At 57.3% G+C, this 27,241-nt stretch overlaps 2 protein-coding genes across 5 annotated transcripts; both read left to right on the forward strand.

Moving 5' to 3' along the window:
* Positions 1 to 4,117: 4,117 nt before the first annotated feature.
* LAD1 (ladinin 1) lies at positions 4,118 to 14,215 on the forward strand. The gene is made up of 10 exons (XM_041422728.1): positions 4,118 to 4,426; positions 7,479 to 7,619; positions 8,890 to 9,376; positions 9,774 to 9,908; positions 10,623 to 10,672; positions 11,433 to 11,505; positions 11,922 to 12,053; positions 12,407 to 12,496; positions 13,580 to 13,657; positions 13,976 to 14,215. The coding sequence occupies exons 1-10, from the start codon at positions 4,389 to 4,391 to the stop codon at positions 13,982 to 13,984; spliced, it is 1,233 nt and encodes a 410-aa protein (XP_041278662.1). The 5' UTR covers positions 4,118 to 4,388; the 3' UTR covers positions 13,985 to 14,215.
* A 1,251-nt stretch (positions 14,216 to 15,466) lies between these two features.
* On the forward strand, positions 15,467 to 26,873 carry TNNT2 (troponin T2, cardiac type). Of its 4 annotated transcripts, XM_041422710.1 has the most exons (18): positions 15,469 to 15,596; positions 17,847 to 17,894; positions 18,782 to 18,792; positions 18,909 to 18,926; positions 19,521 to 19,550; positions 20,253 to 20,309; positions 20,859 to 20,891; positions 21,372 to 21,407; positions 21,672 to 21,693; positions 22,621 to 22,681; positions 22,791 to 22,907; positions 23,503 to 23,580; positions 23,684 to 23,794; positions 24,183 to 24,292; positions 24,820 to 24,910; positions 25,366 to 25,406; positions 26,077 to 26,082; positions 26,664 to 26,873. In XM_041422710.1, the coding sequence occupies exons 2-18, from the start codon at positions 17,857 to 17,859 to the stop codon at positions 26,710 to 26,712; spliced, it is 909 nt and encodes a 302-aa protein (XP_041278644.1). In that variant the 5' UTR covers positions 15,469 to 15,596; positions 17,847 to 17,856; the 3' UTR covers positions 26,713 to 26,873. The 4 variants fall into 4 exon arrangements, with proteins under 4 accessions (XP_041278645.1, XP_041278644.1, XP_041278646.1 ...); XM_041422711.1 differs by lacking the exon at positions 26,077 to 26,082 and having other exon boundaries at positions 15,467 to 15,596; XM_041422712.1 differs by lacking the exon at positions 19,521 to 19,550 and having other exon boundaries at positions 15,470 to 15,596.
* The last annotated feature ends 368 nt before the right edge of the window (positions 26,874 to 27,241 follow it).

The raw sequence follows: 27,241 nt of genomic DNA on the forward strand, positions 1-27,241 counted from the left end.
AGGAAAAAAAAAATATAATCAAGACAGTATGGACTTCTGAAAACATCCCTCCTTGCTGGTTGTAACGTGGTCCCTTCCAAGTTACAGGGGCTGTGTGACCTCCTTGCTGATCAGTCATGCTCAGAGACACCTGAATTGTGCCCAAATATTTCCCTGAATATTTGCAGCTCAGCTGGAGGCTGGTGCTGCAAAGGGAGGATGGGAGAAAGGTCAGTGGTGATGGGAAGGGAGTGAAGTTTATTCCACAGCCTCTGCAGGTGACTGCAGCATCTTGCCCTGCACAGGGCTGGCACAGGCTGCAGTCCCTGAGGTGGGGGTGAAACATCACCCTGGGACCCCTGAGGGCTCTGGGTGCAGGACCAGACCCCATGGAAGGGCCACGGCACAACCCCTGGTCCTGTATGACCCCTGTGGTAAAAACCAGGAAGGAATTTTTCCTTCTGGATCCCCCAGGCTCAGGTGCTGCAGCTCCAGGGAGGAGCAGGGTTCAGGGTCAGCAGGCATATTCCCCTTGTCCAGCTGCCCTTGCTGGGCCTGAGCCCTGTCCCTCACTGCTCACGGACTCCTCAGGAATCACAACCAATTCAGGGGTGCCCAGGGACAGGACAAGCAATGAACAATGGCCACAAACTCAAACAAGAAGTTCAATCTCAACATGAGGAACAACTTCATTCCTACGAGGGTGCAGAGCCCTGGAGCAGCTACCCAAGGAGGGCCTGGAGTGTCCCTCTCTGGAGACATCCCAAAGCCACCTGGATATATCCCTGTATCCCCTGCTCCAGGTGACCCTGCCTGGGCAGGGGTTGGACTGGCTGATCCCCAGAGGTCCCTTCCACCCCAGCCACCCTGGGATTCTGTCGCTTCAGCACCTGAGAAATCTGCATTGATGTCACTTTTGGGGATGTCCTTGTTTGCCATTGTTAGATCTGGAGTGTCACAGGGTAGCTGGGGCCAGGCAGTTCAAACAATAGATAATTCCTTTCCTAGGAATATTTCCTTTCCTAGAAAAGGCCATGGTTCAGTTTCTGAGCAAACACCAATTCCAGACCCTTCTCCAGAGCTCTCTCTGTACCGTCACACATGTCTCCAAAAGCTGAATATATTTTAGGGGGAAGGAGAGCCCTGGACCATTCCAGGGCCTGCAGAGCACCATCCCAGGGATGGAGGGAGACCTCCAGCTCCTCCCAGAGCTTTTAAATGCTGGTGTGACCTCTGGGAGTTGTGGCACCACTGCAGTGTTGGGATGGAACTAAGGCAGTGTTGGGATGGAGCTGAGCAGGAGTGAAAACCCCTTTTCCTGGCCATGGAGCCCCATGGCCCAGCTCAGGAGGGAAGCCTGGGAAGAAAATACTGCTCCACCATGGCAGAGCAACAGGGATGAGCCTCAGGAGATAGGGAGGAGCTGAGCCGTGGCTGAGGCTGAGGGACCAGCACAGCACAAGGGATGGAGGTGGAGGGTTCAGAGCTGGGTCCCAGGAGAAGCTGAGGAATGCCATAATGACACACATTTGTGCAAACTGGGAGCTCTCCACCACTCTGCAGCCAAAGAAACAGGCTCTGCACTGTGATGAGACACAGGACACTGTTCCCAAGGGAAAAACCAGCCCTGTTGAAACTGGTCTAGCTCCTTAGAGGGTATTAATGAGTTCTGCTGATCATACCAGGGGAAGCTCTGGGCTCCTCCTCAGGCAGGTGCAGCTCCCCTGGGCAGAGCAGAGGAGAAGGTTTGGCCCTGGAGCTTCTCTGCTCACATCCTGCAGTTCTGCTCCCTCGGCCATGAGCACAGAGCCTTCCCCTCAGGGTTATGGATCTGGAACAGCAGATGGGACAGCCTGGTGAATGGAGAGTCTCTGGACAAACATCAGATTGGTTCTTTGGGCATCCCTTCCCTCACAGACTCATCTCTGCCTGATTTCATCACCCTCAGCTCTGAGGACCTGCAGCTTGGGCTGTGCTTTGAGGATGAGCTCAGGATGGCCTAAATAACTTTGCTAAGGGAAATCCGGTCTGACACAGTGACTGTTGTTTGTTGAAGGCATGGATAAGGGTGACCTGGGACACAAGCATTTTCCTGGGATTCCAGAAACAAAGACCTTTAGGTCAAGCACAGCTCAAAGGGAAAGTCCAAACAGCTAAATAATCAACCAGCAGAGAGGAAACAGTAGTGAGATAACAAACTGCTGATAATTCCTGTGATTTTGTCACAGCAGAGGGGAAGACTGGTGATGCAGACTGAAAGATCTGGCAGCACTTGGAGTTTGGGAATAAAGTGGCAAAGGAGGTTTAGAGGGGTATGAAGTGACACATGGGAAAAATCCCGCATGACTCCATCAATGAGATGAGGGGCTCTGGACCTTGGCTTTACCTCCTTGGGAGTGCAATTTTAGGGTTATGGTGGACATGAAAAGACGTGAGGAACATCAGGGAAAGCAGGAGCTCCATGGCAGCAAAGATCTCCAGACATGAGAGGTCAATGCTCTGTGCTGCTGTACAGCCCAGCAGGTCCCATCCAAGAGAAAGGAAGAGATTCCCAGCACTGGGGAATAGGCCTTGAAAACTTCTTGCTGAAGGATATTTTCTCCTCTGACCATTTTCCTGGGTTTGTGGGAAATGGGTCAAACCCACGGAAGAGAAACCCTCGGAGGTATCTTAAATAAAGAGGAAACTCTTGTTCAGCTCCAAAGGTTTCTGAGCTGCAAATAAAGCCCCAGGAAGGGGCAAGTGTCAGCGAGGGGGCGAGTGTCAGCCAGGCTCATCCTCTGACTAATCCCCAGGCACTAAATGCCCATCTAGAATTTCTTCAACTTAATAACCAGAGGAATTGCAGACTGGGAGGTTTTATATTCCTTTGCTCTGTAGATCCTAGCTGGGGGTGTTCTTTCACTGCCACGTTCAGTCTAATCCTTTGGAAAACCCCGCTAAGTCCTGTGCTCCAGTGCTATCCTTTGGCAACACGTTTTGCGAGCGCCGTGCTTGCTGTGCATTAATCACAGAGTTTTTATTGCTCTAGAGAAGCTGCTGATGCTGGACTGCTATATATAGTCTGTCAGCAATTAGCAGAACACTTGCAAGGTTATTTAAGTAATTTTTTTTCCCTTATGCCACAACTAACTGAATTCTCTGTATATATGAAAACACTTGAAAGACGAGTGATTACTGCAAGAAGAAAGAAGAGCAGAGAGCGAGGCCTGCTTGGAGTGGGCGGCTTGTTTGACAGGGCTATCTCCTAGAAATGGGATTTTAATCAGGAACCTTTGATTAAAATCATTGCTCAGGTCATGGCACACCCCTGTGGGCTGGAGGCATGCAGGGCCAGCCCAGCCTCACAACCAGTTCCTCGGGCTCATGCAGGAATGGATCTCACTGGGAGCAGAGGTTGTACTCAAGGGGTCCTAGATGATATTTCCTGCAGGGAATAGTGCCTGGCAGTCAAAGCAGTGGGGTCGTGGCCATGCTGTGGGAAATTCTGGGCTGGGACCCGGCTCTGCTGTGCCTGGGCCCCTCATCCTCCCCTAAGACAACCCCCATTCCCCCACTAAGGCAGTGACCCCGTGGCTTCACACCTGCCCTTGGCAGGAAGGGCTGCCCTGTGTGAGGGTGGGGGTCTCGGGGCACAGCCAGAGGGGGAATGGGTTTGATGGGCTGGGTCCGAGTGAGCAATGAACCTGGGCACACAGGTCCTGTCTGGCACAGGGCTCCAGAACAGAAAAATTGGATCCCCCCATGCCCCAGGCCCCTCCCAGGCTCTGTGAGTGCTCACTGCTGCAGCAAATCTCAAGAATGAGAAGACCTTGACAGCTCCATTTGAGACATCTAGAAAGGGTTGGAAAGAGCAGGGGACCCTCCCAAACTCTTTGGAAAGGGCTGGACTGCGCCCAGCCGGAGGTGTTTTAATGACTGTTTTGGATCCCCGGGAGTCAACCTCCTCCCACTCGGCCCGGGGTAATTCACCTCCTCCGCCGGGCTGCAGGAGTTGTTGACTGGTGGATTGCGGCTGGTAGAACAGGTTCTCTGCAGGGAGTTGTCTCCGAAACCCTGGAGACGTGGATGGCCCGAGCCGCGGGTCCCGGCTCGGAGCCTGGCAGCCAGGAGGGCTCTGGTTTTGCGTGGCACTGCTGGGCAGGGCGGCTCTCGCCCCGCGCCGCTGGCACACAAATCACAGCCCTGCCTGTGTCAGGTAGATAAGGAACCATGTGATGCAGCTGGTTGGAGCGGGAGGCAGGCAGGGTAAAGGTGCACAGGGAAATAACCTTGCAAGGAGTTCCTCCCTCCGTCCCTTCTCGGGGAGCAGAGTCTCCGGGCAGCGCTGATCCCCGCGGCTCCCACGGCACCTTGGCCTGGATGCCTGCTCAGGTTCTGGGGGCTCTCTGAACTCCCGGGTAGCAGAAATGTCCTTTAGCAGAAGGAACTGGTCCGATCTCTCCAGGTAAGTGCTGTGGATTAATGCTTAACCCTTTTCACCGCCGGCAGGGAGGGGTGAGGGTGGGCTGCTGGTGGCCGAAGGGGCTTGGGGAGGATGGGAGGAGGGGGCAGCTGCCCTGGGAGTATTTGTTGTTTGCAGAGGTGAATGCCAGCGCCACGGAGAGCTCAGCACTGCTGGAGTTTCTTGTGGCTGGGCAAGATCAGAGGCGTTTTTGTTTCTGCTGCCTGGGGAAGCTGAGCCAGGTGCAGGAGAATTACCTGGATAAGCATTCTCGCCCCATGCTGGATACATTTTGGGTCTGTTTTATCTTTCTTTGGGGAACAGACTATCTGGGCTGTGCCTCCAGACTTGCTCTGAGCTGGCTGGGGGCGTTTCCCCTCCCCCCATGCCCATGCAGCCCCTGGGTGCGTGTCCTGCTCTGCCTGCGGAGACTGCAGCCCCTCCTGTGCTGAGCAAGCCCTGATTCAGCGGCGCTGACTGAGCAATCCCTGAGCAATCCCCGCAGCTCCCTCGGCCTTCCCAAAGAGTGCTCCCGACTAGGGGAGGCTCCTGGGCACCCTGGGGTGGGTCAGGCGCTCGCACAAGGCTGGAGTGAGGTGGGATCAGACCCCAGGGCAGCCCCACCAGCCTGGGCTGTGCAGGAGTGGGGATGGAAACTCAAACACAGTCCCACAAATCAGGAATCCTGGCCCAAGTGGGTGTTATGGCTCTGAGACTTAATTGGAAAGCTCAGTACTAGGTGTAAGAAAGGGAAGTTCATAGAATCCCAGACTGGTTTGGGTGGGAAGGACCTTAAAGCTCATCCAGTTCCACCCCCTGCCATGGCAGGGCCACCTTCCAGCATCCCAGGCTGCTCCAAGCCCCATCCAGCCTGGCCCTGGACACTTCCAAGGCTGGGACAGTCACAGCTTCTCTGGGCACCCTGGACCATGGCATCCCCACTCTCACTGTGAAAAACTTATTTTAGTTGAGACCCCACTGCTTGGAGGCCACCAGCTCTCAGCTGCCTCTGGCATGGGTGGGACAGATCCAGAGGCCACTCCAGCCCCATCCAGATCCATCTCCCCTGAGCCACGGACCTGCCCCAACACCAGCCCAGCTGGGTCCTGCCCTTCGCAACCCCAGAAGGCATTTCCTGGGCTCTCCGGAGATGAGGCAGCACTGAAACAGCAGAAATGTCGGAAATCTCTGCACTAATCATTGACAGGGCAGGAGAGGACAAGGCAGGGATGCTTGCCAAAGTTTTTTATTCATCTCTTTCAGTTAAAAAAGATAAGACAGCAAAAAATAAATCCCTCTGCAAAAAGAGGTGGGAAAGTTTGGCAGAGCAAATCCATAGCCTGATGGGTGGATCACTTAATTACAAATAACGAGGAGCTGCCTGTGGATAGTGCCAGATTTTGTGCTGCCTCAGAAGGAGCCACGGTAATTCAAGGCAGGAAAATCCCATTTTCACTTTGAAGGAGACTGTGTAAAATCAAAGAAGTACCCGGTCGTCGTGAGGATTTAGCCCGGCATCAGTGCTCTATGCTGTCACTGCTTGAGGGACAGGAATGCAGAGGCCCCGGGATCTGTGTCCCCCCACCGGGAGCCTGCCGCTGGGATGTGCGTGCGGGGATCGCTGTCCAAACACGGCCGGGCTGTCCCAGCTGGGGACATGCTCCCTGGGCACATCCCAGCCTTGGCCAGTCCCGTCTGTCCCGGTGCCGAGCGTGGCATCGGAGCCCGCCCGGAGCTCCCCGGCCTGGCTCCGATTGCTGTTGGGGCTGTTCGGTTTGGAGCGGAGGGAAGGGGAGGGCAGCACAGCCCGGCCCTGGCCTGTCCCCAGCCCGGCCCTGGCCTGTCCCCAGCCCGGCCCTGGCCTGTCCCCAGCCCAGCCCGGCCCTGGCCTGTCCTCTCGGCCGGCTCCTCGCCCCGTCGCGCTCCGCTGGCCCCGCCGCGCTCCCGCCCGCCCGAGCAGGAAGAACAGAAGCCGCAAGCACTCGCGGGGGGTAAAGCGGTTTAATTTATGACCGGCTGTGATTACTCAGTAACTCGGAACCAGCCGCGAGTCCTCGCTCGCCGTAATGCGGCCCTGCCCCTCTGACTTTCGCTAAAAGTCAAATTCATGGCAAAGCCGGAGCCCGGCCGGAGCTGTGATGAGGTCCCGGCACGGGCCCTGAGCAGGGTGGCTCTGTGGGGGTGCCCTGCAGTGCTTGTCGCTCACTGAGGGCTCGTGTTGGGGGAGGAGAACCAGGCTCTGAAAAGCTCCATCAGCCAATAAAAATGTTTTCCAACACATTTCATGCACCAGCACAGAGGGTGGGCAGTTTTGGCACACAGAGAGGATGGCAGAGCTGGTGTTTTCTGGACAGCTTTTTATGCCGAGTGGCATTTTATTAAAACAAAACAAAAACCCAAACCAAAACAAAGAAACCCAGCCCACGTTTGGCTAGTGCAAAATAAAATGCTGAAAGATGATTCCAAACCTCATCTTTTTAGCTCAGTCTATGATTATAAACAATTCCCAGTTCAGGCACATGCAGGGGTGAAGAGGAGCCCTGTCAGCCCCATCCCCAGGCACAGCCTCTCCCTGCAGCCTCTGATACTTTTGCATCTGCGGCTTTTTGCTCTATAAAAATTAAATTGCCATCACCACATCTTGGTTTTGGCCTAAAATCTTGTGCCATAGTGGTTACCCTTCCAGTTTGTGTGGTTGAGGTCTGTGTGGTAGCTCAAGGGTCCTGGTCTGGCTGAGTTAAAGGTTCAATATCCTTCCCCTGCAAGGTTTGCTTAATATAGGAACTCCTTGGAAATGAGTGCTCCCTCCAGCAGGAGAAAATAGGAGTTGGGAAGTCAAGTGCTTGCTTTGGGAAGGGCCTGCATCAGCTGGGTGGAGTGAGAGCGCTTTGGGGTGCTTGGCTCATGCTGGCCTCGCTCTCCTCCAGCAAGGTGACTTCTGCCGGCCCTTGGCCTTGCCCAGGCTGTAGCAGTTCCTTTCTTGTCTGGCACCAGGGCTTCAGGATACCCATGCAGGACACAGCCTCCCCATGTCCTTGTGTTTCCTCCCAAACAGCCTGGCCAGGCAGAGGACCCTAGAGGATGAGGAAGAGCAGCAAAGAGAGCGCCGTCGAAGGCACCGGAGCCTGCTGTCATCCACATCCACGGATGAGGAACCTGCCAGCCCTGCCAAGGACACCAGCCCAGCTTCCAGCAGGTCTGTGGGGTCCTGCTGAATTGGCCTTGCTCCGACACCGGGCCCTGGCAGCTGCAGCTGTGGATGGCTCTTGGCTGAGGGAGGGCTGAGCTGTGGGCAGAGCTGTGCTCCAACCAGCAGCCCTCGGGAGGAGGGATGGGCTCCGAGGGGCAGCACAAGGGGGAACGCCTCGGGTGGGCTCCCCGTGGCACAGGAGCAGGAGTGGGGGAGGGCTGGTGCCAGGGCTGAGCTCAGGGTGGTGCTGCAGGTGGGATCTGCAGTAGGTAAGGGGTGCCCAGCTCTGCAGGGCAGGAGAGCAGAGCAGGCAGAGCCTGGCTGGTTGTGCTGCCCCTCTGAACCTCACAGTGACGCTGTGGCACCTTTGCTGAAGTGGGGATCTGACCCAAGGGCTTTCCAGTGGTGTTTCCAAAGTCCCTGGCTGCAGGGAGCTGGGGTTTGGAGGTACTCTGGGACCAGGCTGCCCTTACACAACCTGACCCGCTCTCTATATTGGTCCCGGACCTGTTCAGTATTTAGGTGGTTTGTGTCTGCAGTGAGGCTCCCAGGAGTGTTCCTGTTTCAGACAGGATGAAGTTAGGATGCTTGGGCTGGATATGGGGTGGATGGGGGCTAAAATGAACCAGGTGGGAAGGACAAGTTACTCTTCTCTGGTGCTGACACAGGCTGGCCATGTGGTGATTGCAATTCAGGAGGAGGGCAAATGTTATCCCATCTCCTCCCCAGTGCTGGGACTGTGCAGACACAGCCTGCCAGGTGTCCTTCTGCCCCTTCCCAGGCCTTGTGCCTGTTTGTCTGGGGGAAAGAGGGGAAACAGCTTTTCACAGGTGGTGTTGGGACTGTGGGTGGACCTGTCAGAGCAGATTGACTTCCAACCAACACTTCCCACTTAAAGTTGGTGGGATTTTTCCTAGTCCAGTGAAGAGTCACAGCCATACTTCTTATCCAGCAGCAGACCAGCACACTGCCCTGAGCCTGGATCTCCTTGGCACAGGACTTGGTGGGTGCTGGTGTCCTGGGATGAGGCTGCAGAAATGCTTCATCTCTATGACAGAAAGGAAAAAAAAATTTTAATCCAAACTTTTTCTCAGACAGCCGAGCTGGGGTGATGGGAATGAGAGTGGCTGCAAGCCCTGGTCTACAGGGAGGACTCCAGGATGTTTGTGGGATTTTTATATCCCTCTCCAGAGCCTTTTGCCTCACTTGCAGCATGAAATCCACCCCTCTAGCCCCAGGTGCTGAGGTTGTCATCCCATGTTGTCCCTGTCCCTAGACCTTCATCCCTGGTGAAGCCGCAGTCTCCGGAGGACGGGGAGGAGCGAAAGCTCTCAGAGGTGCTGAAGACACAAGAAGGGAGAAGGATGAGGTGCCTCCCACCCGTGTCTGAAAAGCTGAGGCAGGAGAAGGAGCAGAAGGAGCCAGGGGTGGGAGAAAGCTGCCCAGAGACAGAGCCACAGCCCCGCGGGAGGCAGGAGAGCAGCCGGGCTGCAGAGCGTGCTCAGGAGGCAGCCAAGGGCAGAGGGGACCCACCAGGAGACAAGAACCTGGAGCCAGCCTCTGAGAGGAAGGTGGTGGTGAGGGCACGGCTCCAGGACAAAGACCAAGGAGTGCAGACTCCTCGGGAGGAGCAGAGGAAGGAGGCAAAGGAGCCACCAGAGGTGGGGAGCTGCCGGCTCCGGGAGGTGAAGATCCTCACCAGGGTGGGAGGCCGCAGCACAGAAGAGAAAACCTCAACGGTGACCTCATCTCCAGAGCAGCAGGTAAGCAGGAATGGATGGGGCACCACGCCTCGGGGGGAGAGGTCCTGGGTGCTGGGAGAACCAGAGAAAAACACAGCCCAAAAGTAGCAGGAGGGAAATGGGACCTGAAGAATTTTGAGGAAGGTTTTTCAGAGAGCTGCAAAGCACAAGGTGGTGGACAGGGTCCCACCACCTCCTTCCCCTCCCTGGTCTGTGCTGTCCTGATCACCTTCTCCAGCAAGTCCTGCTGATTGCCATCATGGTGACAGTGAAGGGCTGCTTGGGGACTCTGTATGTCCAGTGGAGACAGGAAAGGTTTGGAGGATTTTGATCTCAAACTCCGGCCTCCAACCCAGTTCCCGCTCCTGCACCTCAGTCCTCTCTGCAGGGATGCATCTGAGGTCTCCTTTTTCCTCAGCAGCCATCCAGGAACCCCTCAAAGCAGGTAATCCAGCTATCCCCTCCCCAGGATGAACCTGCAGAAAAGCCAGACCCTTCTCCAACTCATGTCACCTCCATTCGACGAGCCAGCCCAAGAACCGTCTCCTTTCGGGTAAGAGCTAAAGCAGGTGGGAAAAGGATTCTGTTGAGGCAGTGGAGGATGGGGAAAGGAAGGATTGCTTTGGCCTCTGGATTATGTGGGCAGAACTTTTTCCCAGAAGTGTGCTCAAAACTTACCCTTGGTCTGGGCACTGCAGTCCTGCTTCCCTCTTCCCCGCATTTTCCTTCTCCATGTCTGACTGAAGGTGTGTGAGGATGAACATGTCCAGTTCATCCACCTTGTGCTGGCCAGAAAACTTACGGGAAGTGATGAGAAAACAGGGAACTCATTGTCCTCAGGATTTCCAGAGCCACAGGAATTCCCATCCACCTTCCAGCCTTTCCAGTCTTATGTGAAAGCACAGGATAAAAATAACATCCATCCTCCCTCTCATTCCATGTTACAGTCTGAGAATATATTTCATTTCAAAAGAGATCTCTGGAATAAAGTGATTGAAGAGGCTGGGGAAGCCAAGAACTGTCGAGATGATCCCTGCTGTGAGTCAGGGCTGACTGGCTACACTTGATTGACTTCCACAAGGCTTTACTGGGAATAAAACTGTTATCACCATAGCATGTCTATAGTCTGGGGAGCTTTGATATGAGATAAGCTCTGGTGTGGGTGCAAATGGAGCTTTCCTGGGGGAGATCAGTGAGATAGTGTCTCCCATGCTTATCTTGGGTAACCAAAGTTCACTGCAGAATCTCCTCCCCTTATCTCTTCCAGATCATCTCCAAGAAGCAGAAAGAAGAGAGCCAAAGCCCTCTCACGAGGAGGTCAGCACCTCTCATGTTGCTTTGGTCCTCCTGGGCAGGAATGGCCATCCTTTGTTGTCCAAGGGAGGAGGAGGTGCTGGGGCCTGGCAGGCCTGGCACACATCTGCTGGACATTGGTCCCCAGCGTTGTGGAGTGGGCGGGCAGCAATGCTCGGCAGGGGACAGGACAATGTCCAACGTGCAGCTGGCATCTGAATGAGATCCTGGAACCACAGAACGGTTTGGGTTCCAAGGGACCCTGCAGATCTCATTCCAACCCCTGCCATGGGCAGGAACATCCTCCACTGTCCCAGGTTGCTCCAATATCTTCCAGCAAGCCCCCTCTTCTCCGGGGTCATGTAGCTCCATGTTGGTGCTTGTCTGCACAGGTCCCATCCATGGGGACATCAAAACAGCTCCATGAGCAGCCTGACCTGGCTTTGGTGACGAGATCAGGGGATCCTCCACCCCTCCATGGGCACGTGTATGCTGTAGGCAGAGCCACACTGACATTGGGGGTGATGCAGTCCAGAGCTGGCAGAGCTGAACCCAGGGCAGGCTGAGGATCTCTGAGATATTTTGGTGTTCAGTGTGGCCCTGGAAAGGCAGTGATACCCAGAGAGCTCAGTCACCAGCAGGGAATGGTCTGCTACCTTGCAGATAGGTGCAGGAGTGCCTGGGTGGGACGGGGCCTTCTCCTGCCACGTGCAGCTCCCCAGGACCATGGGCTGAGTCCAGGACATCCTGGGGGGGCTGGTTTCAACTCTTCCTTCTTCCCCAGTGCGAGTCTGAGGATCCCAGGCAGCAACAGCACCATTGGAGAGAAGCTGGAAAAGTACAACTCGGCTGTGCAGGTACCAAGGGCCCTCAGCAGAGCCAGGCGGGGGTGGGAGAAATGTGCGGGGAGACAGAGAGGGGTGGCCTGGAGCCAACTGGGGAGGAGAGGGCCTGAGCTGCACCAAGTACCAGAGGTGATGGGGGTGAAGGAGATGGTCCCAGGCAGGAAAAGGGATTGGCCTCAAGATTTTAGGAGCAGGGAACATTGGAGGGGGTCTGGGGATGCTGCATGGCCCTGCATGTAGGAGATGTCCTGTGGAGAGGGTCTGGGGATGCTGTGATCCATTGGGGGAAGCAGTGCACAAGGCTGTGAGCTGGTGCTGGGCAGGAGGGGACCAGACCCCAAGGGGCTCAGGGTATGAGCCAGAAGCTGGACTTTTCTTTTCACTCCGGGATGCAGCACAGCCCTGCTGACGCCTGCTCTCTCCCGCAGCGCTCGGAGGGGGTGAAATCCTCCGTGCCTGCCCAGAAGAATCGCCTGCTCTCCTCGGAGGGGGTGGCGAGCAAGCGCAACTTCTTCGAGAGAAGCGCTCCCAGCAAGGCGGAGCCGGCGGCTCTCAGGAAGGTGAGGCAGGAGCGGCTCTGAGCGGGGCCTCCGAGCGGCTCTGTGCTGGGCAGGCACCGCCTTTGGGGAAAATCTTCCCCTCTTTGGATACCAGGCTCAGCCTGGCAGGCTGCTGCAGGGATCGCCGGGAGCTGGGTGCCAGGGCTGCGTTTGGGCACAGGAGCTGCCCCGGCACTGTGTGGGTTCCTGCCGAGCGCTGGAATTTGAGGAGCTGGGATGGAGCCAGTGTGTGGGCTGGGCTCTGCCTGCTGCAGCTCGGCTCAGTCTCCCCGTGCCCTGGGGACTGGGCCGGGTTACATTCGTGCAGAGGGAGAGCCACTGCTGTAACCCTGGTGTCCCTGTCTGTGCCACAGGACAACCTGAAGATCCCAGGGTCGGTGACATCTCGCATTAATCTGTGGATCAGCCGAGCTCAGGAGCCTGCCAAGGAGGAAAATGGCAAGGTACCAGTTTCTGTCACCCTCAAGTGAGAGCTCTGAGACCAGGCACTCTCACAGGACATGGTGCTGTACCTTGGGGCAGGGTTGAAGGGTGGATGAACTCTTGGCTGAACCTGTTAAAGGGTTTGGGAGCAGTTTAGCCAGGTTTGGAGATGTCAGAGCTGCAGGGCCACCATGATGAGATATCAGGGCTCTGCTTGTGGCTGTGTCCTCACTATGAGTCCAAAATTCCCAAGACAGCTGATTCCAGCCCTTGGTGGATTGAAGAGGGAGCAGAAGCTGGCTGGATGCATGTCCCAGGACACACAGGGGTACCTGACCTTGCCACCCCAGCATGATCCCATCTCTGCCATCCCATCTCCTCTGTCTGGATGAGCAGCTCTGCCTGGAGGCCAGTGGGAGAGGAGCTGTGTGCTCAGCCCTTCAGCTCTGAGGGGCTTGGAGAGGTCCTGGTGCATGAGGGGTCCGGGGTCATCTGCACCCCCACATGAAACCAACCCCCAAAAATAGGGGGTCTTGTGGCTGTGGGTACAAAGTGCCCAGCCAGGGGGACTCAGAAGTCATCACTTGGCCACCGTGGCTACTCCCTGGACATGTGCAGGAGAGGGACAAGAGAGCCTTTGGCCCCAGGGTTGTCTGGTGTTCTTGGAAAGGAGGGGCTCAGCAGGTCCTGGGCAGGTCTCACTGCTCACAGCAGGGAGGGATTTGGCAGCCAGCTGGCCCAGGAGGTGCAGCTCCAGCCCAGCCCTGCAGCCAGGGAAGGTGAATCCAGGCTGGGCTGGGAGATCAGCACTGCCCAGATGTGTCTGTGCCAGGCAGCTGTGCCAGCAAAGGGTTTGCTCCTGGAGTGACTCCTGGGGAAAGCCTGCAGCTCCTTGGTCAGTTCTCCTTTAATAGCACCTGCTCCACTTCTGTGGATGGAGCTGCACTTGGCTTTGAGGGTCTCCCCGGTGCAGGATCCCAAAGCTGGCTGGTTTTACCTGGACAATGTGTGCTTCAAGGTTTGGATACAGTCAGACCAAGGCAACGCTGCACACAATGCATGGGGAAACTTTCTCCTGTCACTTTTGATTCTCCTGTTTGCAGGAAATCCGGAGAATCAACAGCCTGGCAAAGCGAGATGTCTGGATAAAGCAGCCTGGAGACACCTCTGAAGACACCAAGGTAATTATGGAGCTGCTCTGGAACCTGGTGTATCATCTGAGGCAGAGGCAGAGCCAGGATGTAAGGGGAGAGGTGACATGGGGTTAATCAGGACCCTGTGACTTTGGGAAGTCAGCAGGAGGGGACAACTGGAGGGATGTGTAAGGGAGAGAAGGACTCTGGTCTGGGAGGAGAAGGGAAATGTCCTGTCATGGGATTTAGGGGATGCCTGCCTGCCCCATCCCCTGCTGGGGACAGCCACTGTCCTGGTTAAAGCAGCTGCATCTGGGGGGTTGCAGCCTCAGGCACAGCCTCAGTGGTTCCCACTTTCTTTTCCAGTTGCAGTAATACCAGCTGTGGTATCAGACCATCTGGGAAAAAACTGGTTTGCTCCAAAGATCAAAGCTCAGCCCTACCCAACCGTCCAGCAGCCACTGCCACGAGTCCCCTGTGCCATGTGTGGGTGCAGCCCAGGTCATGGGGTCCTCTGCTTGTGGGATGGGAAGGAAGAAGCCTGGAAGAGTCTCCCTGTGCCCCCAGTCCCCAGTCACTGCCTGTCTGTGGGTGTCCAGGCCTACAGACTCCCCACAGATGCTGAAGGCAAACTCCTGCCTTGTTTGCCACTGTTCTGTTCCTGATCTCTACCTGTGCCCTGGAACTGCCCTGGCAAAGGGGATCCCTCACACTGCTCCCTGGCAGCTGGAAGATGTCAGTGGGGCAAGAACCTGCCTGGCTGAGGGAGTTCCAGCTGCACATCCATGGACCATGTCCGTCCCTGCTGCCTGGGGCACGTGGGGCAGGCAGCTGTCACCCCCTGCCAGGCTGTCACTGCCAGAGGGGGCCAACCAGAGGCTGATGTTCATGAAGCTACACGAGTGCTCGGAGATGTCTCAGGGAAGAAGGGGGGGCTTGGCCCTGGTGTTTTCCTCACGCAGCTGAACCAGAGACTTGTCCTTGTCCCTGCCACCCCCTGCCTCTGCAAGCAGTGACCCTTCGTCCAGTGATCCAGGGGAGGGTGAGCTGGCCCTGGCCACAGCCCTGTTTGGGAGATTTCATGGAGCTGAGTGCCCTGTCCTGAGCCCCTTTCCCTCTTGCCTTTCCTCCTGGGCCCTTTGCTGTGCAGCCCCTGATCCTGCATTCCCATGGCTGCTGAGCCTACCCAGCAGGGATGGGGGATGCTCTCTCGACGCCTTTAGGGTGCTGTGGGCAAAGGGCTCAAATTCTCTTATTGGGGCCATTCTTTGGGTTTGGGTTGTGCCTTCAACAACCACTGTGGTGACAAATTCAGTGTGGGAATCTGCTGCTGCCCCTGGAGCTGATTCTGCTTGTCGGGCTTGGGAAAGGACTTGGGTTTCTCTGTGCTTTTTTTTTTTTTTTTTGTTTTCTAATAAAAGTTGCTCTTTCTAAGACACTCCTGGTCACCTGCTGCTGGTCTGGGACTGGAAACTGTTCCCTTCCCTTCCCCCGACAAGGGGAAAATAGGGAAAAGCCCGAATCAGGTGTGTCCTGGGGGGTTAAAAACAGGCTCTTCCCTTCTCATTGCAGCATCCCGAGGCCGGAGCAGCGGCTGCGGGAGCCGGGCAGGGTCTGCTCCTGCGATGGTGACAGCGCTGCCTTATCAGCGTCCCGGCCCCGGTGACAGCTGGGCTGGCTTGTGTCAGCCCCTCGGGCACTCACGTATCTCGGTCCGGAGGGTTTAAAATAGCAAATCTCTGAGGCCACACAATAGCTTGGGCTTATATGGGCTCCTGGGGGGGAAGGGGGAGCGGCGGAGGGGGCCAGGGCCGCGGCTGCCGAAATAGCAGCTCACAAGTGTTGCATTCCTCGCTGGGCGCCGGGCACATTCCTGCGGCGCTGCCCGCCCCGGGGTGGGCGCTGGAGCCCCCTTAAAGCCTCCTGCCCCAAAGAGCCTTTCCCAGACCCGGCGGCTCCCCGCGCTCCCGGCATCTCCGGCGCTCAGGTACGGCTGGGGCGGCGCCCGCCCCTCCCGGGGGGATGCGCCGGCTCCAGGCCCGGGCGGGGATCGGCTCCGGGCTCGGGGTGTCCCCGGCCGCTCTCTCGGGTGTTTTATGCCATGGAGGCATTCCCATGCATAAAGCATCTGGAGCCTCTCCAGCGGCTTGTATTTGCCGTTTCTCTTTCGGACCACCCTGATGGGTGCCCAGGTGGCTCAGATGGGTTTTGGCTGCCCTGGTCCCGGGGAAATCTCCTGGATCCCCGTTCCCTGTGTCTGCAGGGACAGCAGGGATGCGATGCCCACGGGCAGCCTGGCCCTGGCTCTCTGGCAGCCCAGGGGGTGGGTTAGGGATGGGATGCTCCTGTGCCTGGTCTGACCCTGCCGGGCAGGACTGGAGCAGGGACATGGCCCATTCCTGGAGCCAACGGTGGGAAAGGAGAACTCCATGTCTGGGCAGCCTGGAGGAAAGCAGAGACTCAGAACTGTGGAGGATTAACTGAGCCCCAGGGCTGTGAGCAGCCAGCCCTGAGCTAAAGGATAGGAGATTTTGAGGAGTGTGAGAAATATCTGGATTGTTTAATACACAGCAAATTCTGGGAGATTTTTTGTAGTCAGTGCAATGTTTCCTCTTTATCTCTGTAATGTCTGCTGGGTTCTCCTAATTCTACCGAATCAAGATTTCCAAGCTTTAATGAAAAGGTTTGTGTGTTTCTGTGCAGAGGATGCATAAATATTTCCTTGAGCCACTTTCTCTTTTGTGTACCCTCTTAACAGTGCTGGACTTGTTGCTGTTCCCTCAGCTCTGTAGGATCTAACAGTGTCCGAGGGAGGAGGGCAGTGAGAATGTAGGAAGAGGCTTTCACACTGTGGGGATCTTCTCCCGTGCCATGAAATTATTGTGTGGAGCCTTGGGTGCTCAGATTTGACCAAACTTGGGGCATCAGGACCATGCTGAGCATGGGAGAAAAGTGGGAATTGGTGTTGGTGGGGAAGCAGGAATCCCAGGGATGGTGCTGGAGGGGGTGCTTAGAGCCAAGCCCCGGACCCGTCACAGGAAGGGGAGCAGTGGTGGCAGGAGCAGGAGATGACCCCAAGGCAGAGGGGGCTGAATCCTGCCTTTATTTGTCTCCAAAAAGCACCTTGTGAGGAACAGTGAGATTAGAGACCCTCTGGAGCCGTGGTTATGCCAAGATTCCCCTCCTGGAATGCCCCTTTCCCATGCCTGAGCATTCCAACCCTGGAGCCAGCATCCTGAATAAGCACTCCTGAGGCCTGGCCTCCCCATCGCGGGTAATAAATGCCTGACAGATGTAGCCAGGAGCAGTTGTTCCCAGACTCCGGGTAGCAGGAGAAGGGAAGCCTTGCTGCTCTGGGAACAGGTGGTTCAGCACATGGAAGTTATTTCTGAGCTGCCTTGCATCGTCCTGTGGCATCTCAGCCCTGCTGAGGGCTGGCATGAGCAGGGGACAGGGCTGGGCTGGGGCTCTGGGCTGGGGCTCTGGGCTGCTCCAGGATGCCCAGGGATGGGGTTGGTGGGTGCAGATCTCACAGTGCAGTGCTAGGTGAAGGTCAGATGAGGTGAGATGATGAGCAAAGTCCTCCTGAGCACAGCTGGGAGACAGATGTGCTGGGAAGATGAAAGGCTGTTTCTGCAGAAGTTTTAGCCCTAAAATGAGGGCTAAGTTACTAAACCAGGCTGTAAATTATTCCTTTTAGCTACCAGGGGAAACATGCACCTGCTGAGCCCAGGCTGCCCCTTTCCCAGCAGTTCTGCACTTGGAGGGCTGGGCTGGGAGGGTTTGCTGAGGGCTTGTGCTGCGCCTGGTGCAGGGCTGTAAATCTGAGAGAAGGGTTCATCCCTGGGCTAAGAATAGTCAGGAAGCAAATCAAGCTGAACACTGCAGTGGGCTGGTTTTCCTGTCCCCTGAGCAAACACAGCCCCTGAGAGGGCTGGGCCAGGGGGCTGAGTGCCCTGGACATGGCTCCTGACAGAGTTATCAGTGTCACAGGAGGTTGTGTCCAATCTGCCTCCTGTTTGGCGCAAGCTGTGATTCTGGGACAGGAGGGGGGCAGGCACCTTATCTCTGCTCAGATAACGCTGTCACAGCCCGGCTGGGGACAGCTGGAAGCTCCAAGTGCTTTGGAGAGAGGCAGCATCTCTGTGCCCCTGTCCTGGTGCTGAGGGACAGGCTGTGCTAGCCCTTATCTCACTTCTAACCCTCACTTTTTCCAATCTACCTCAAACTCTGCCAGAGAACCAGGGATGTCAGACACAGAGGAGGTCACCGAGGAGTATGAGCAGTAAGTGGGATGGTTTTAACCCCCTTTCTTTCTCCCTATTCCCATTTTCCCACTGCAGCATTGCTTGGAGGTGCTCTCGTTGTTAGCCCAGCACCCAGCACAGACCCCCAGCCTGTGCCCCTCTGGCAGTGCCTGACCCCAGCAGTGGCAGTTTGTGTTGGGAGCTGTATCCACACCCGTGGGCAGGACAAGGATGATTCCTGTATTAAAAATGCTGCCATCTAAATCTGTGAGACAGAGATGGGAAATCCTGAGGTCAGTGGGGAAATGGGAAAACCAATCTGCTGCTGCTGGGGTCCTGCTGCCACATCCAGAGCATCACTCTCCAAGGCTTAGATTTGAGAGCACCTTCTGCTGATGGAGGCTGCTGGGCCAGGAGGCTCATCCTGGCAAGATGGGGTTGGGTTATAGGGGTGAGCTCCAACACAGCTCCCACTCCTCATCCACCAGCAGAGAAACAGGACCTGAATCCTCTGGTGTTTCAGTGCCACACAGACTCGTGTGTGTCACCAATCTGTCCCCCTGGGACGGGCTGTGCATGTCCCCCATGGCCAGGGAAGGACTTGGAGGCAAAGGTGGGATGTGAGATTCCCATTTCTGGGTTTACAGGCCAAGGTCACTCATCTTCTCATGCTGCAAAATGGTGATGTGCCTTGACCACTGTCAAAGTGCCAGTCCAGACCTTCAGCCCCTGCTGTCCACTGCCTGCAGGGTGACCTGGGCCTTGTCCCTGTCCCCACTGCCACCTGCCAGCCACCCAGCAGCCATGGCCTGTGCTATGAGGCAGGGGAGCCAGCCTTGAGGAATCCCAAACTCACCTCAGCCTCACTGATGGCCCCGTTCCAGCAGCTCAACGTGACTCTGTAAATTCCTGTTGTGCTTTGCAGGGAGCAGGAAGGTAAGAGGACATGGAGCACCTGCAGCTGCCCTGAGGCCAAAAACTGATCAGAGAAACTCCAATAACCTGAGGCTTCTTTTCCTTCTCTCTGTCCGTGCCCTGTGTGCTCTCTGAAGAGGAGTGCGTGGAGGAAGGTAGGAGCTGCACCTACAAGGACCAAGAGCCAAACACGAGGGATTCGGTGTTTGCTGGGGGGTTAGGGGGCAGCTCCTGGGCTGCAATGGGCAAATCATGTGCAGGAAAGGCCAATGTGACCATGTTTGAGATGTCTGCACCTGAAACATCAGTAGGATCAAAACCACTCTGAATTTTCTCAGGATCTCTTTTGTCAGTGATCCTTTGACTCAAGCCAGGGCTGGCAATGCTGGACATGGCTGTTGACTGAGGGGTGATCCCAATATCCCAACGGGAGCTGGAGCCTCTGCTGGACGTGTGACAGTCTTGCCAAACTCTTACTTTCGCCTGCCTCAGCCTGATGGAGACACAACCCTGGCACGGGATCTGGGCTGGGCTGGGCTGGGCTGGGCTGGGCTGAGCTGGGCTGAGCTGGGCTGGGCTGGGCTGAGCCTCTGGCTGCTCTAGGGCACTGCCAGGCAAAACATCCTGAGTGTAAAAGCAAAGAGAGGTGCAGGGGGAAGCCCCTGCTCCAGTCCTCATCTCACGCACACCCAAACTCCGTGGCACCCAACTAATCCCTGTGCTTATTCCTTCCCTCCTCCCTGGCTCAGAAGAGGAAGAATGGATAGAGGAAGACGACGGTAGTTATTGCACCTTTCATTATTTCCTCTCTCTGCTCTTGGGAAAAGTCCTGGGTTGATGTGTTCTGCCTCTCCCTGGTTGGGGAATGGTTTTCTTTCATTCTTCCACTTCTCTCTCTTCTTCCTGCACTCCTCCCATGCCCTGCTGTGCCGTGTGCCCATCTTCTGTCTGTGCCTCGTCTCTTATATCTGCCAGCCGTGGTTTGCTGTCTTTGCTGTCTTCTTTTTCTTCTCTTCTGCCTGGCTGTGGCACCGCGGGTGTTCCCAGGGCCTGCGGGCACAGCATCGCTCAGGCTGCGCCGGAGGAATCCTGCGGGGACGCTGCTCCCTCCAGCGGAAAAAGGCTCCAGCAGTGTCACAGCTGCGTCTCAGCCGCTCCTGGAGCTCCCTGCTAGGGCAGAGCAATAGAGATCCCTCCTTCCTTCCTGGGCTGTGAGGGAACGGCAGCAGGAGAGGGGATGAGGGACAAGCCAGGAGGTGGCGAGAAATCCTTCCATTTCATTAATTTGAGGGGGTTTTGCCCTGGCGAGCACAGGCAGCCCTGGGGTAAGGTTAGAGAGGAGCCCTGTGCTCCCGAGCCGCTGTGGCTGCCCGGGTCCCTCCGGGCTCTGTGCCGAGCTGTCCCAAAGCAGGGAGGGATGTGAGGAGCTGCAGGGATCCAGGCAGCTCTGCTGCTGTGCTCACTCTGCCCTCCCCGCACAGGTCAGGAGGAGCAGGTAGAGGAGGCGGAGGAGGAGACCACAGAAGCCAAGGCAGAAGGTGAGTGGGGCCGTGCCAGGGAGCTCCGTGGCTTGGCTGGGCCATGCTCTGCTCCAGGGGTGCCAGCTGGGGGCTGGGATGTCCCAGGGGACTGTGATAGGGGGACATCAGCACAGGGGCAGCTGTCCCCCAGATCTGGTGTCCAGTAAGGGGGTGTCAAACTGAGATGCCCTTCCCTGCTCTGTCTGGGCCCTACAAACATGAAATGGTTATGAAATACATGAAATACAAATGGTGTTTGCTGCTGGTGGCTGTGTCCAGCCCTTTGAAATAATGCCAAAAATGGGCCAAGCCTGGTTCACCAAGGGGTCCATTGCCTTAGAGGGGGTTTCCAGAGCTGGGATTGAGCTCTGATGTGTCTGATCATCAGGAGAGCACTGGGTTTCATGGTGGCTTTGCGACATGGTGTGTGACCCTGTGCTGTCCCTTCTGCTGGGGCAGGCTCAGATCCTGGCTGAGATGCCAAGTCAGGGTGCTGGGACCCCTCTGTGCTGGGGTGTGACTGCCCTCACCCAGGGGTGCTCACGTTCTCCCATTGCTTTTAAACAGAACAAGAAGATGAAACGAAAGCAGCAGGAGAAGGTAAAGCGGGGGCAGAGGAGAGATGGGTTTGGCCATTCCAGTCCTGATCCCAGTCCCTGGAGACACTGGGCCCTTGTAATGGGGTTTTGGTGCTGAATTTATTTACTGCCAAAGGGACAATCTGTGGTAAATGGGGCAGAGCTGCTCTGGCCACATCCCCTAGCAGGACAAGGGCAGCAGGAGGGATGGATTTGTGCTGCCTCTGGCAGAAATTCACACAAAATACAGAAGGAGAGGGATGCACTGCTGCTTTTCCAGCCTGAGCTTCTGCAAAACTTGTCTAGATTCCCCCTGGGGAGCACCTGGGGCTCTCCTGGCCACCCTGTGAGTGAGGGATGTCCCTCAGGGGCCTGCTCTTCCCCCATTCATCCTGCAGGGATGGAGCCGGGGTTTGCAGTGGGGACAAGCATTGGACAGCCACCCCACCGTGTCCCTGGGCAGGACTGGCCACGGGCACACAAAGCATCATGTCTTCCACAGGTGGAGAGGGAGACCGGGAGCAGGAGCCTGGGGAAGGTGAAGTATCACCCTCGTTCCTCCTGCCTGCCTGGGGGTGCCAGGGCCTGCTCAGCTCAGCCAGCAGCACCGGCTGTGCCCCGGGCACAACGTGTCCTGTGGCACGGGGCTGGCACCTCGCTGCTGGGAGGTGGTCCCTGGGGAGCCCTTGCTCTGCTGGGGAGAGGGAGGGCTCGGCTTAGGGTGGGGCTTGGGTCAAGGTGTGACAGGAAAGCCCTCGGTGATACTGACCTTGTCTTTCTGTGCTGCTCCTGGGACCTGCAGGTGAATCGAAGCCAAAACCCAAGTAAGTGTGGCAGGGTTTTCCCTGGGGCAAGGTCTGAGCCGTGCCAGGGCAGAGGCTCTGTGTGACAGAAGCCTGGTCCATAAAGGACAGGGCACAGGGAGCCTCCAGAGCAGGGTGGGACTGGGACATGGAGAGAAAAAGAGAGATAAACAGATAGCAAAACGCACACCGTGAAGGGCACCCTGAGAATGAGGTCTTTAGGCAGTTCTGAAGCATTTTGTATGTTCCTTGGGAGAAGCTCAGCTGCCCTGTGACCCTGCAGGTGGCAAAACTCTGTGTGTGTGTGTGTGTCTGTGTGTGTGTCTGTGTCTGTGTTTGTGTCTGTGTCTGTGTGTGAGGGAGAGAGAGAGAGAGCATCCCAGTCTGGGACACAGAGTCCAGGCTATGGCTGGCATGAGGCACACATTTCCAAGAGTGCCAGGGACTGAGCCTGAGGGAGCAGGACTGTGAATCATTGCCAGAAACCTGGGGGGTCCTCCTGGGCCCCATGGATTCTGCAGTGTGGGAGGCAGATCTGCCCTCAGCCATCATCATCCCTTCGTCCCTTTGTGCCCCTGCTGAGCATCTCCTGCCCTCCCTCAAGCCCCGCAGGATGGAGGATCCAGCTGCCTGTGCCAGGTCACACCGCAGCACACAGTGCATTTTGGGGGGAGTAGTGGGTGGCTGCCAGCTCAGGGGGCCTGGCAGAGGGCCCTGGCCACGCTATCTGCAGCTTGCAGGGTTATTCCAGCCATGCAGGGAATACCACAGGTCTTCCTCTGTGGCTGCCCATCTGGCACCTCCAGCAGGATGCATTGCACTCCCTCTCCTCCAGCTGTGCCCACTCTGCACCCCTGGGGGGCTCAGGGGGCATGGGAGGGGTGAAGGGCATGTGCTGTCCCAGACCTGCTGCAGCTGCATCCTGCTCCGGCTCCCCCTCCCCTGCAGGGTCTTCATGCCCAACCTGGTGCCTCCCAAGATCCCAGATGGCGAGAGACTGGATTTTGATGTAAGTTATGGCCCAGTTCCCAGCCCTGATGGGGGTGGGGGTGCTGCCCTCCCACTGCTCCCCCTCAGTGCGGCAGCTGCTGGAGGCCCGGCTGTCGTGTCTGCTGCAGGACATTCACCGCAAGCGCATGGAGAAGGACCTGAACGAGCTGCAGGCCCTCATTGAAGCCCACTTTGAGAGCAGGAAGAAGGAGGAAGAGGAGCTCCTGTCCCTCAAGGACAGGATTGTACGTGTTCAGCCTTCCCCTCTCTGGCTATTGCCACCCGGTTCCTGTGGGCACTCAGCCACTGTCTCCTCCCCACAATCCTGGGACACCCCTAACCCTGCAGGACAGAGCCTGAGGGTTGAGTCACATTTCTATGAGCCCCAGTGCCTGCACACCATAAAATTGCCTGAGCTGCAAGGGACCCACAGGGGTCATTCAGTCCAGCCCCTGGCCCTGCACAGACAACCATCCCACCCCACCCCTGCAAGTGCTGTCCAAACTCTCCTGGAGCTCTGGCAGCCTCGGGGCCGTGCCCATTCCCTGGGGAGCCTGGGCAGTGCCCAGCACCCTCTGGGAGAAGAACCTTTCCTGAAATCCAGCCTTAATCTTCCCTGGCCCAGCTCCAGCCCTTCCCTTCCTGTCCCTGCTCACTGGGCTGCCCCTGGTGTGGCTGCAGTGGTGCTGCAGTGCCTGATGTGGATGCACCTCTCCCCGGGGTCACTGTCCCCAGGCTCCCTTGGGGCTCTCAGGGCTCTCGGGGTCAGGGCTCTGTCCCTGGGAACAGAGAGGATTAAGATTCCCTGCGGTGTCCAAGCCAAGTCCCCTCCCTGTGCAGGAGCAGCGGCGAGCGGAGCGGGCGGAGCAGCAGCGGATCCGCAGCGAGCGGGAGAAGGAGCGCCAGGCCCGCATGGCCGTGAGTGTCCTCTGGAAATGCGGCTTGGGATGGGCTCGGGGAGCCTGGGGACACGAGCTGTGTGCCCATCCACCCACTGCTGACCGGCTTCTGACCCTGGCAGGAGGAGAGAGCTCGCAAGGAGGAAGAGGAGGCGCGGAAGAGGGCGGAGGAGGAGGCGCGGAAGAAGAAGGCGTTCTCCAACATGCTGCACTTTGGGGGATACATGCAGAAGGTGGGACCCTGCCCAAGGGGGCTGTGATGGAGCCACTGCGGCCCCTGGGGAGGGCTCGGCCATGGGCTGGCCTCATCCACGTGACACTGGGGGTTACAGGCAGGACAGGGCAGGGAACTGCTCCTGGGTCAGGGTTACCGGGCCAAAGTGGGCTCAGAGCTGCCCCGAGCTCAGCTCTGCTCTGCAGATGTGCAGCTCCAGCCTTGCCTCAGGGACAGGGATGGGGAGAAGGACAAGGTGTCTTGTCCACTGTTACCAAAATGTCCTTGAGGACTTCATGTGCTTCTGGAGTCCCAAAAGCTGAGGGTGTTGGGTGCAGAATTGGGGATGGGAGAGAGCAAAGGCTGGGCAGACTTCCTTCTCTCCAGTGGATTGTTGGTTTCCTTAGTCAGAGAAAAAGGGTGGGAAGAAGCAAACAGAGCGGGAAAAGAAGAAGAAGATCCTCAGTGAGCGACGGAAGCCCCTGAACATCGACCACCTCAGTGAGGACAAGCTGAGGTGAGCACAGGCTGCAGGAGGGATGGCCAGGGCACGAGCCCCGGTCTGGGTCCCAGCTCCTGGACAGGATCCCGGGCTGGAGACAGCTCCCTGGGGCTTCCAGCTGAGGGGAAGGGCACAGCTGGGAGTGGGCTGTGACACCCCATGGGGGACATGGGCTCCAAGGCTGTGCAGGGCCACCATGGCCGGGCTGCGGCTGATGGCAGCAGCCATGAGAGGGAGCCAGGATCACACGGGTGGGACAGGTGTGTCCTGATGTCCTGAGGAGCCAGAGTCACACCGGTGGGACAGGTGTGTCCTGGGAAGCCAGGGTCACACGGGGGGGACAGGTGTCCCCATATGTACTGACCTCCCCTGCGGCTCTTGTCCTGAACTCACTGTCTGGATAATACATCCCTGTCTGGGAGCCTACTGAGCCCCATCCCTGGGAGCAGATGAGGGATTGGCACCAGTGCCCCATCCCTGCACTGAGCTCCTTGGGAGCCACGACCCTTCCCTGCACTGTCCACAGCTGGCTCTTCCTGCAGGGACAAGGCTAAGGAGCTGTGGCAGAACATCCATGACCTGGAGGCTGAGAAATTTGATCTGCAGGAGAAGTTCAAGCGGCAGAAATACGAGGTGAGCCCCAGGGCCTCTGTGATTTGTCCACCCTCTGTGTTCCTGACTGCTCCTTCTGCTCCCCAGCCAGGAGACGAACTGGGGTGTGCAAGTGATCTCCCATCTCCGGAACATTTAGCTGGCACCACCACAGGGCAAATACATCACAGGCCAGGCAGGATGGAGCCCTGAGCAACCTGGGACAGAGGAAGGTTTCCCTGCCCATGGCAGGAGGTGGAATGAGATGGGCTTGAAGGTCCCTTCCAACCCCAACTATCTTGGGATTCTGGGATTCTAAACCCCACAGAAAAACTGCTGGGGAAAAGAGAGCAGTGATGCATCTTCAGCCAGCCTCTGTCCCCAGCCTGAGTCTTCTTGTCAGACCTCACCACCCATCTGCAGCTTTTCTTTTCAGACCTCACCACTCCCCTGCAGCTTTTACTGCCAGACCTCACCACCACCATTTTTTCTTGCAGATCAATGTCCTCCGAAACCGCATTAGTGACCACCAGAAAGTGTAAGTGGCTGCACATCCCTCCTCCATCTCCTGTCCTTCCAGCTCCCTGCTCCCAGTTCCCTCCCTATGGATCTCTCTTGCTAAACCACCTCCTCCCCTTCCCTCTCCCGCCTCTGGTCTTGGTGGTGCCCGGCATTCCTGGACCTGCAGGTCTGTCCCAGGGATCTCAGTCCCTGCCCTTCTGCTCCTGACAGACCTGCATGGCCCCACTGTCACCAGCTGCCCCCTCCCCTGAGATCTTGGCAGGGGATGGAGCCCAGGGAGAACCCACCTCTGCATGGGAGGCTTTGTGTCCTGTGGGGTCCTTCCAGTCTCCAGCCACCCCATCCCTGCAGGGGCTCTGCCCAGCGTCTCAGGAAGCTGCTGGAGATCCCAGCTTGTCTAGCAGGGGAAGTCCCATGGGCTGTGGGATTTGTGCAGGCCCAAAAGGCCAAGGGATCCTGTATCCGTGCCCATGGTCTCTGCACGTGGCTGGGGAACCCTTCATAGGAGGGTGGAAGAGGCTGTTTAACCCCTACCCCCAGGAGCACCCCGGTGCTCTCACATCCCCATCCCACTTCCCCCTCATGTGGGAGGTGCTCAGCCCACCCTGTGTGTCAGGGGCAGCAGCTCCCATCTGCTTACACCACGTCTCTCTTTTCTCCTGCCCCACCATGGCATGATCCTGCAGCAAAGGGTGAGTACAGGCATTTCTGAGGGCTGTGTGTGTCCCTGCACAGGTGCTGTGTGTCCCTGCACAGGAGCTCTGTGTGTGTCCCCCTGCACAGGTGCTGTGTGTGTCCCACTCCACGTGTGTTGCAGGGACACCAGGACCCTAGGGCAGAAGCAGGGCTCAGGGATGAGGCAATCCCAAGGATCAGTAGCCAGAAATGCCTTTCACTGCCCACCCAAACCTCCTCCTCTGTGCTCCCCTGTGCTGGTTAAGGCGAGCGATGGGCTGGGTCCTGCAGCTGCTTTTATCCCTCTGCAGCTGCAGATGCAACTTGTCAGTTCTTCCTGGAGCGATTCTTGGGGGGGAGAAACACGGGAAGGAAATGGTGGGTCCTTAGAATCGCCTGGCAACTGCCTGAGCTTGTTCCCAGGGAGTCCCAAGACTCTTTGACTCAGGTCCCAAGGTTTACCTGGGCCAGTGGAGACCGTCGGCCCCAGGGCAGTTTCCAACGGGAAAAGGCTGCAGGATCACTGACAGCACCCACCTCATCCTCCCTGTGTGGTCACTGATGCCTTTTTGCCTGTGCTGTTCCTCTTCCCTTGCAGATCCAAGGGTGCCCGTGGGAAGACCATGGTGGGCAGCCGATGGAAGTAGAGGCTCAGGGAGAGAGGAGGCCGAGCCTCAGGAGCTGCAGTGGCTGAACAGAGCCCTGGCTGCAGGAATGGGGGTTCTGGGGGGCAGAGGCCTCATGAGTGTCCCATCTCCACCCCCCAGTGTTGTTTTGTCTGTAAATAAAGAGGTGGTGAGGGGGTGCAGATGTGGTCTCCATCCTGGGGCTCTGATCCCAGAGGACACAGGCTCAGCACAGCTTGAGGAGTTGTCCACCTCCTCCCCAGGCTGTGAGAGGTCACAGCAACCACCCAGGACCCCCCAAGTAACTGTCCCTGTGCCTCCCAGCATCATCTCAGCTACAGTCCTTGGCAGGCTTGGTGACACACCTCTGTCACACCTGCTTTTCCTGCTGCCCTTTGGGGCAGTCCTGATCATGGCCACTTCTGTTCTGCTTTTGCTGTACCAGAGCCCCACTGGCTCCTCTCTGGTCACACCTGGCCCTGTGGGACACCATGGACAGGGGCACTGCTTCCAAGCCTCTTGGCCCATGGAACAGTTACTAACTCATCTT

The sequence above is a fragment of the Onychostruthus taczanowskii genome, unplaced genomic scaffold (genome assembly GCF_017590055.1).
Source record: "Onychostruthus taczanowskii isolate IOZ18803 unplaced genomic scaffold, ASM1759005v1 scaffold74, whole genome shotgun sequence".
In the NCBI taxonomy this organism is placed as follows: Eukaryota; Metazoa; Chordata; class Aves; order Passeriformes; family Passeridae; genus Onychostruthus; species Onychostruthus taczanowskii.

What these genes read in the sequence shown, in the direction of transcription:
- LAD1 (XM_041422728.1), top strand. Translation starts at nt 4,389, where the DNA reads ATGTCCTTTAGCAGAAGGAACTGGTCCGATCTCTCCAG. An exon ending in ACCAGCCCAGCTTCCAGCAG is followed by an intron (nt 7,620 to 8,889) that starts GTCTGTGGGGTC and finishes CCCTGTCCCTAG; the next exon opens with ACCTTCATCCCTGGTGAAGC. An exon ending in CCTCATCTCCAGAGCAGCAG is followed by an intron (nt 9,377 to 9,773) that starts GTAAGCAGGAAT and finishes CTTTTTCCTCAG; the next exon opens with CAGCCATCCAGGAACCCCTC.
- TNNT2 (XM_041422710.1), top strand. Translation starts at nt 17,857, where the DNA reads ATGTCAGACACAGAGGAGGTCACCGAGGAGTATGAGCA. An exon ending in ATGGATAGAGGAAGACGACG is followed by an intron (nt 19,551 to 20,252) that starts GTAGTTATTGCA and finishes CTCCCCGCACAG; the next exon opens with GTCAGGAGGAGCAGGTAGAG. An exon ending in TCAAGCGGCAGAAATACGAG is followed by an intron (nt 24,911 to 25,365) that starts GTGAGCCCCAGG and finishes TTTTTCTTGCAG; the next exon opens with ATCAATGTCCTCCGAAACCG.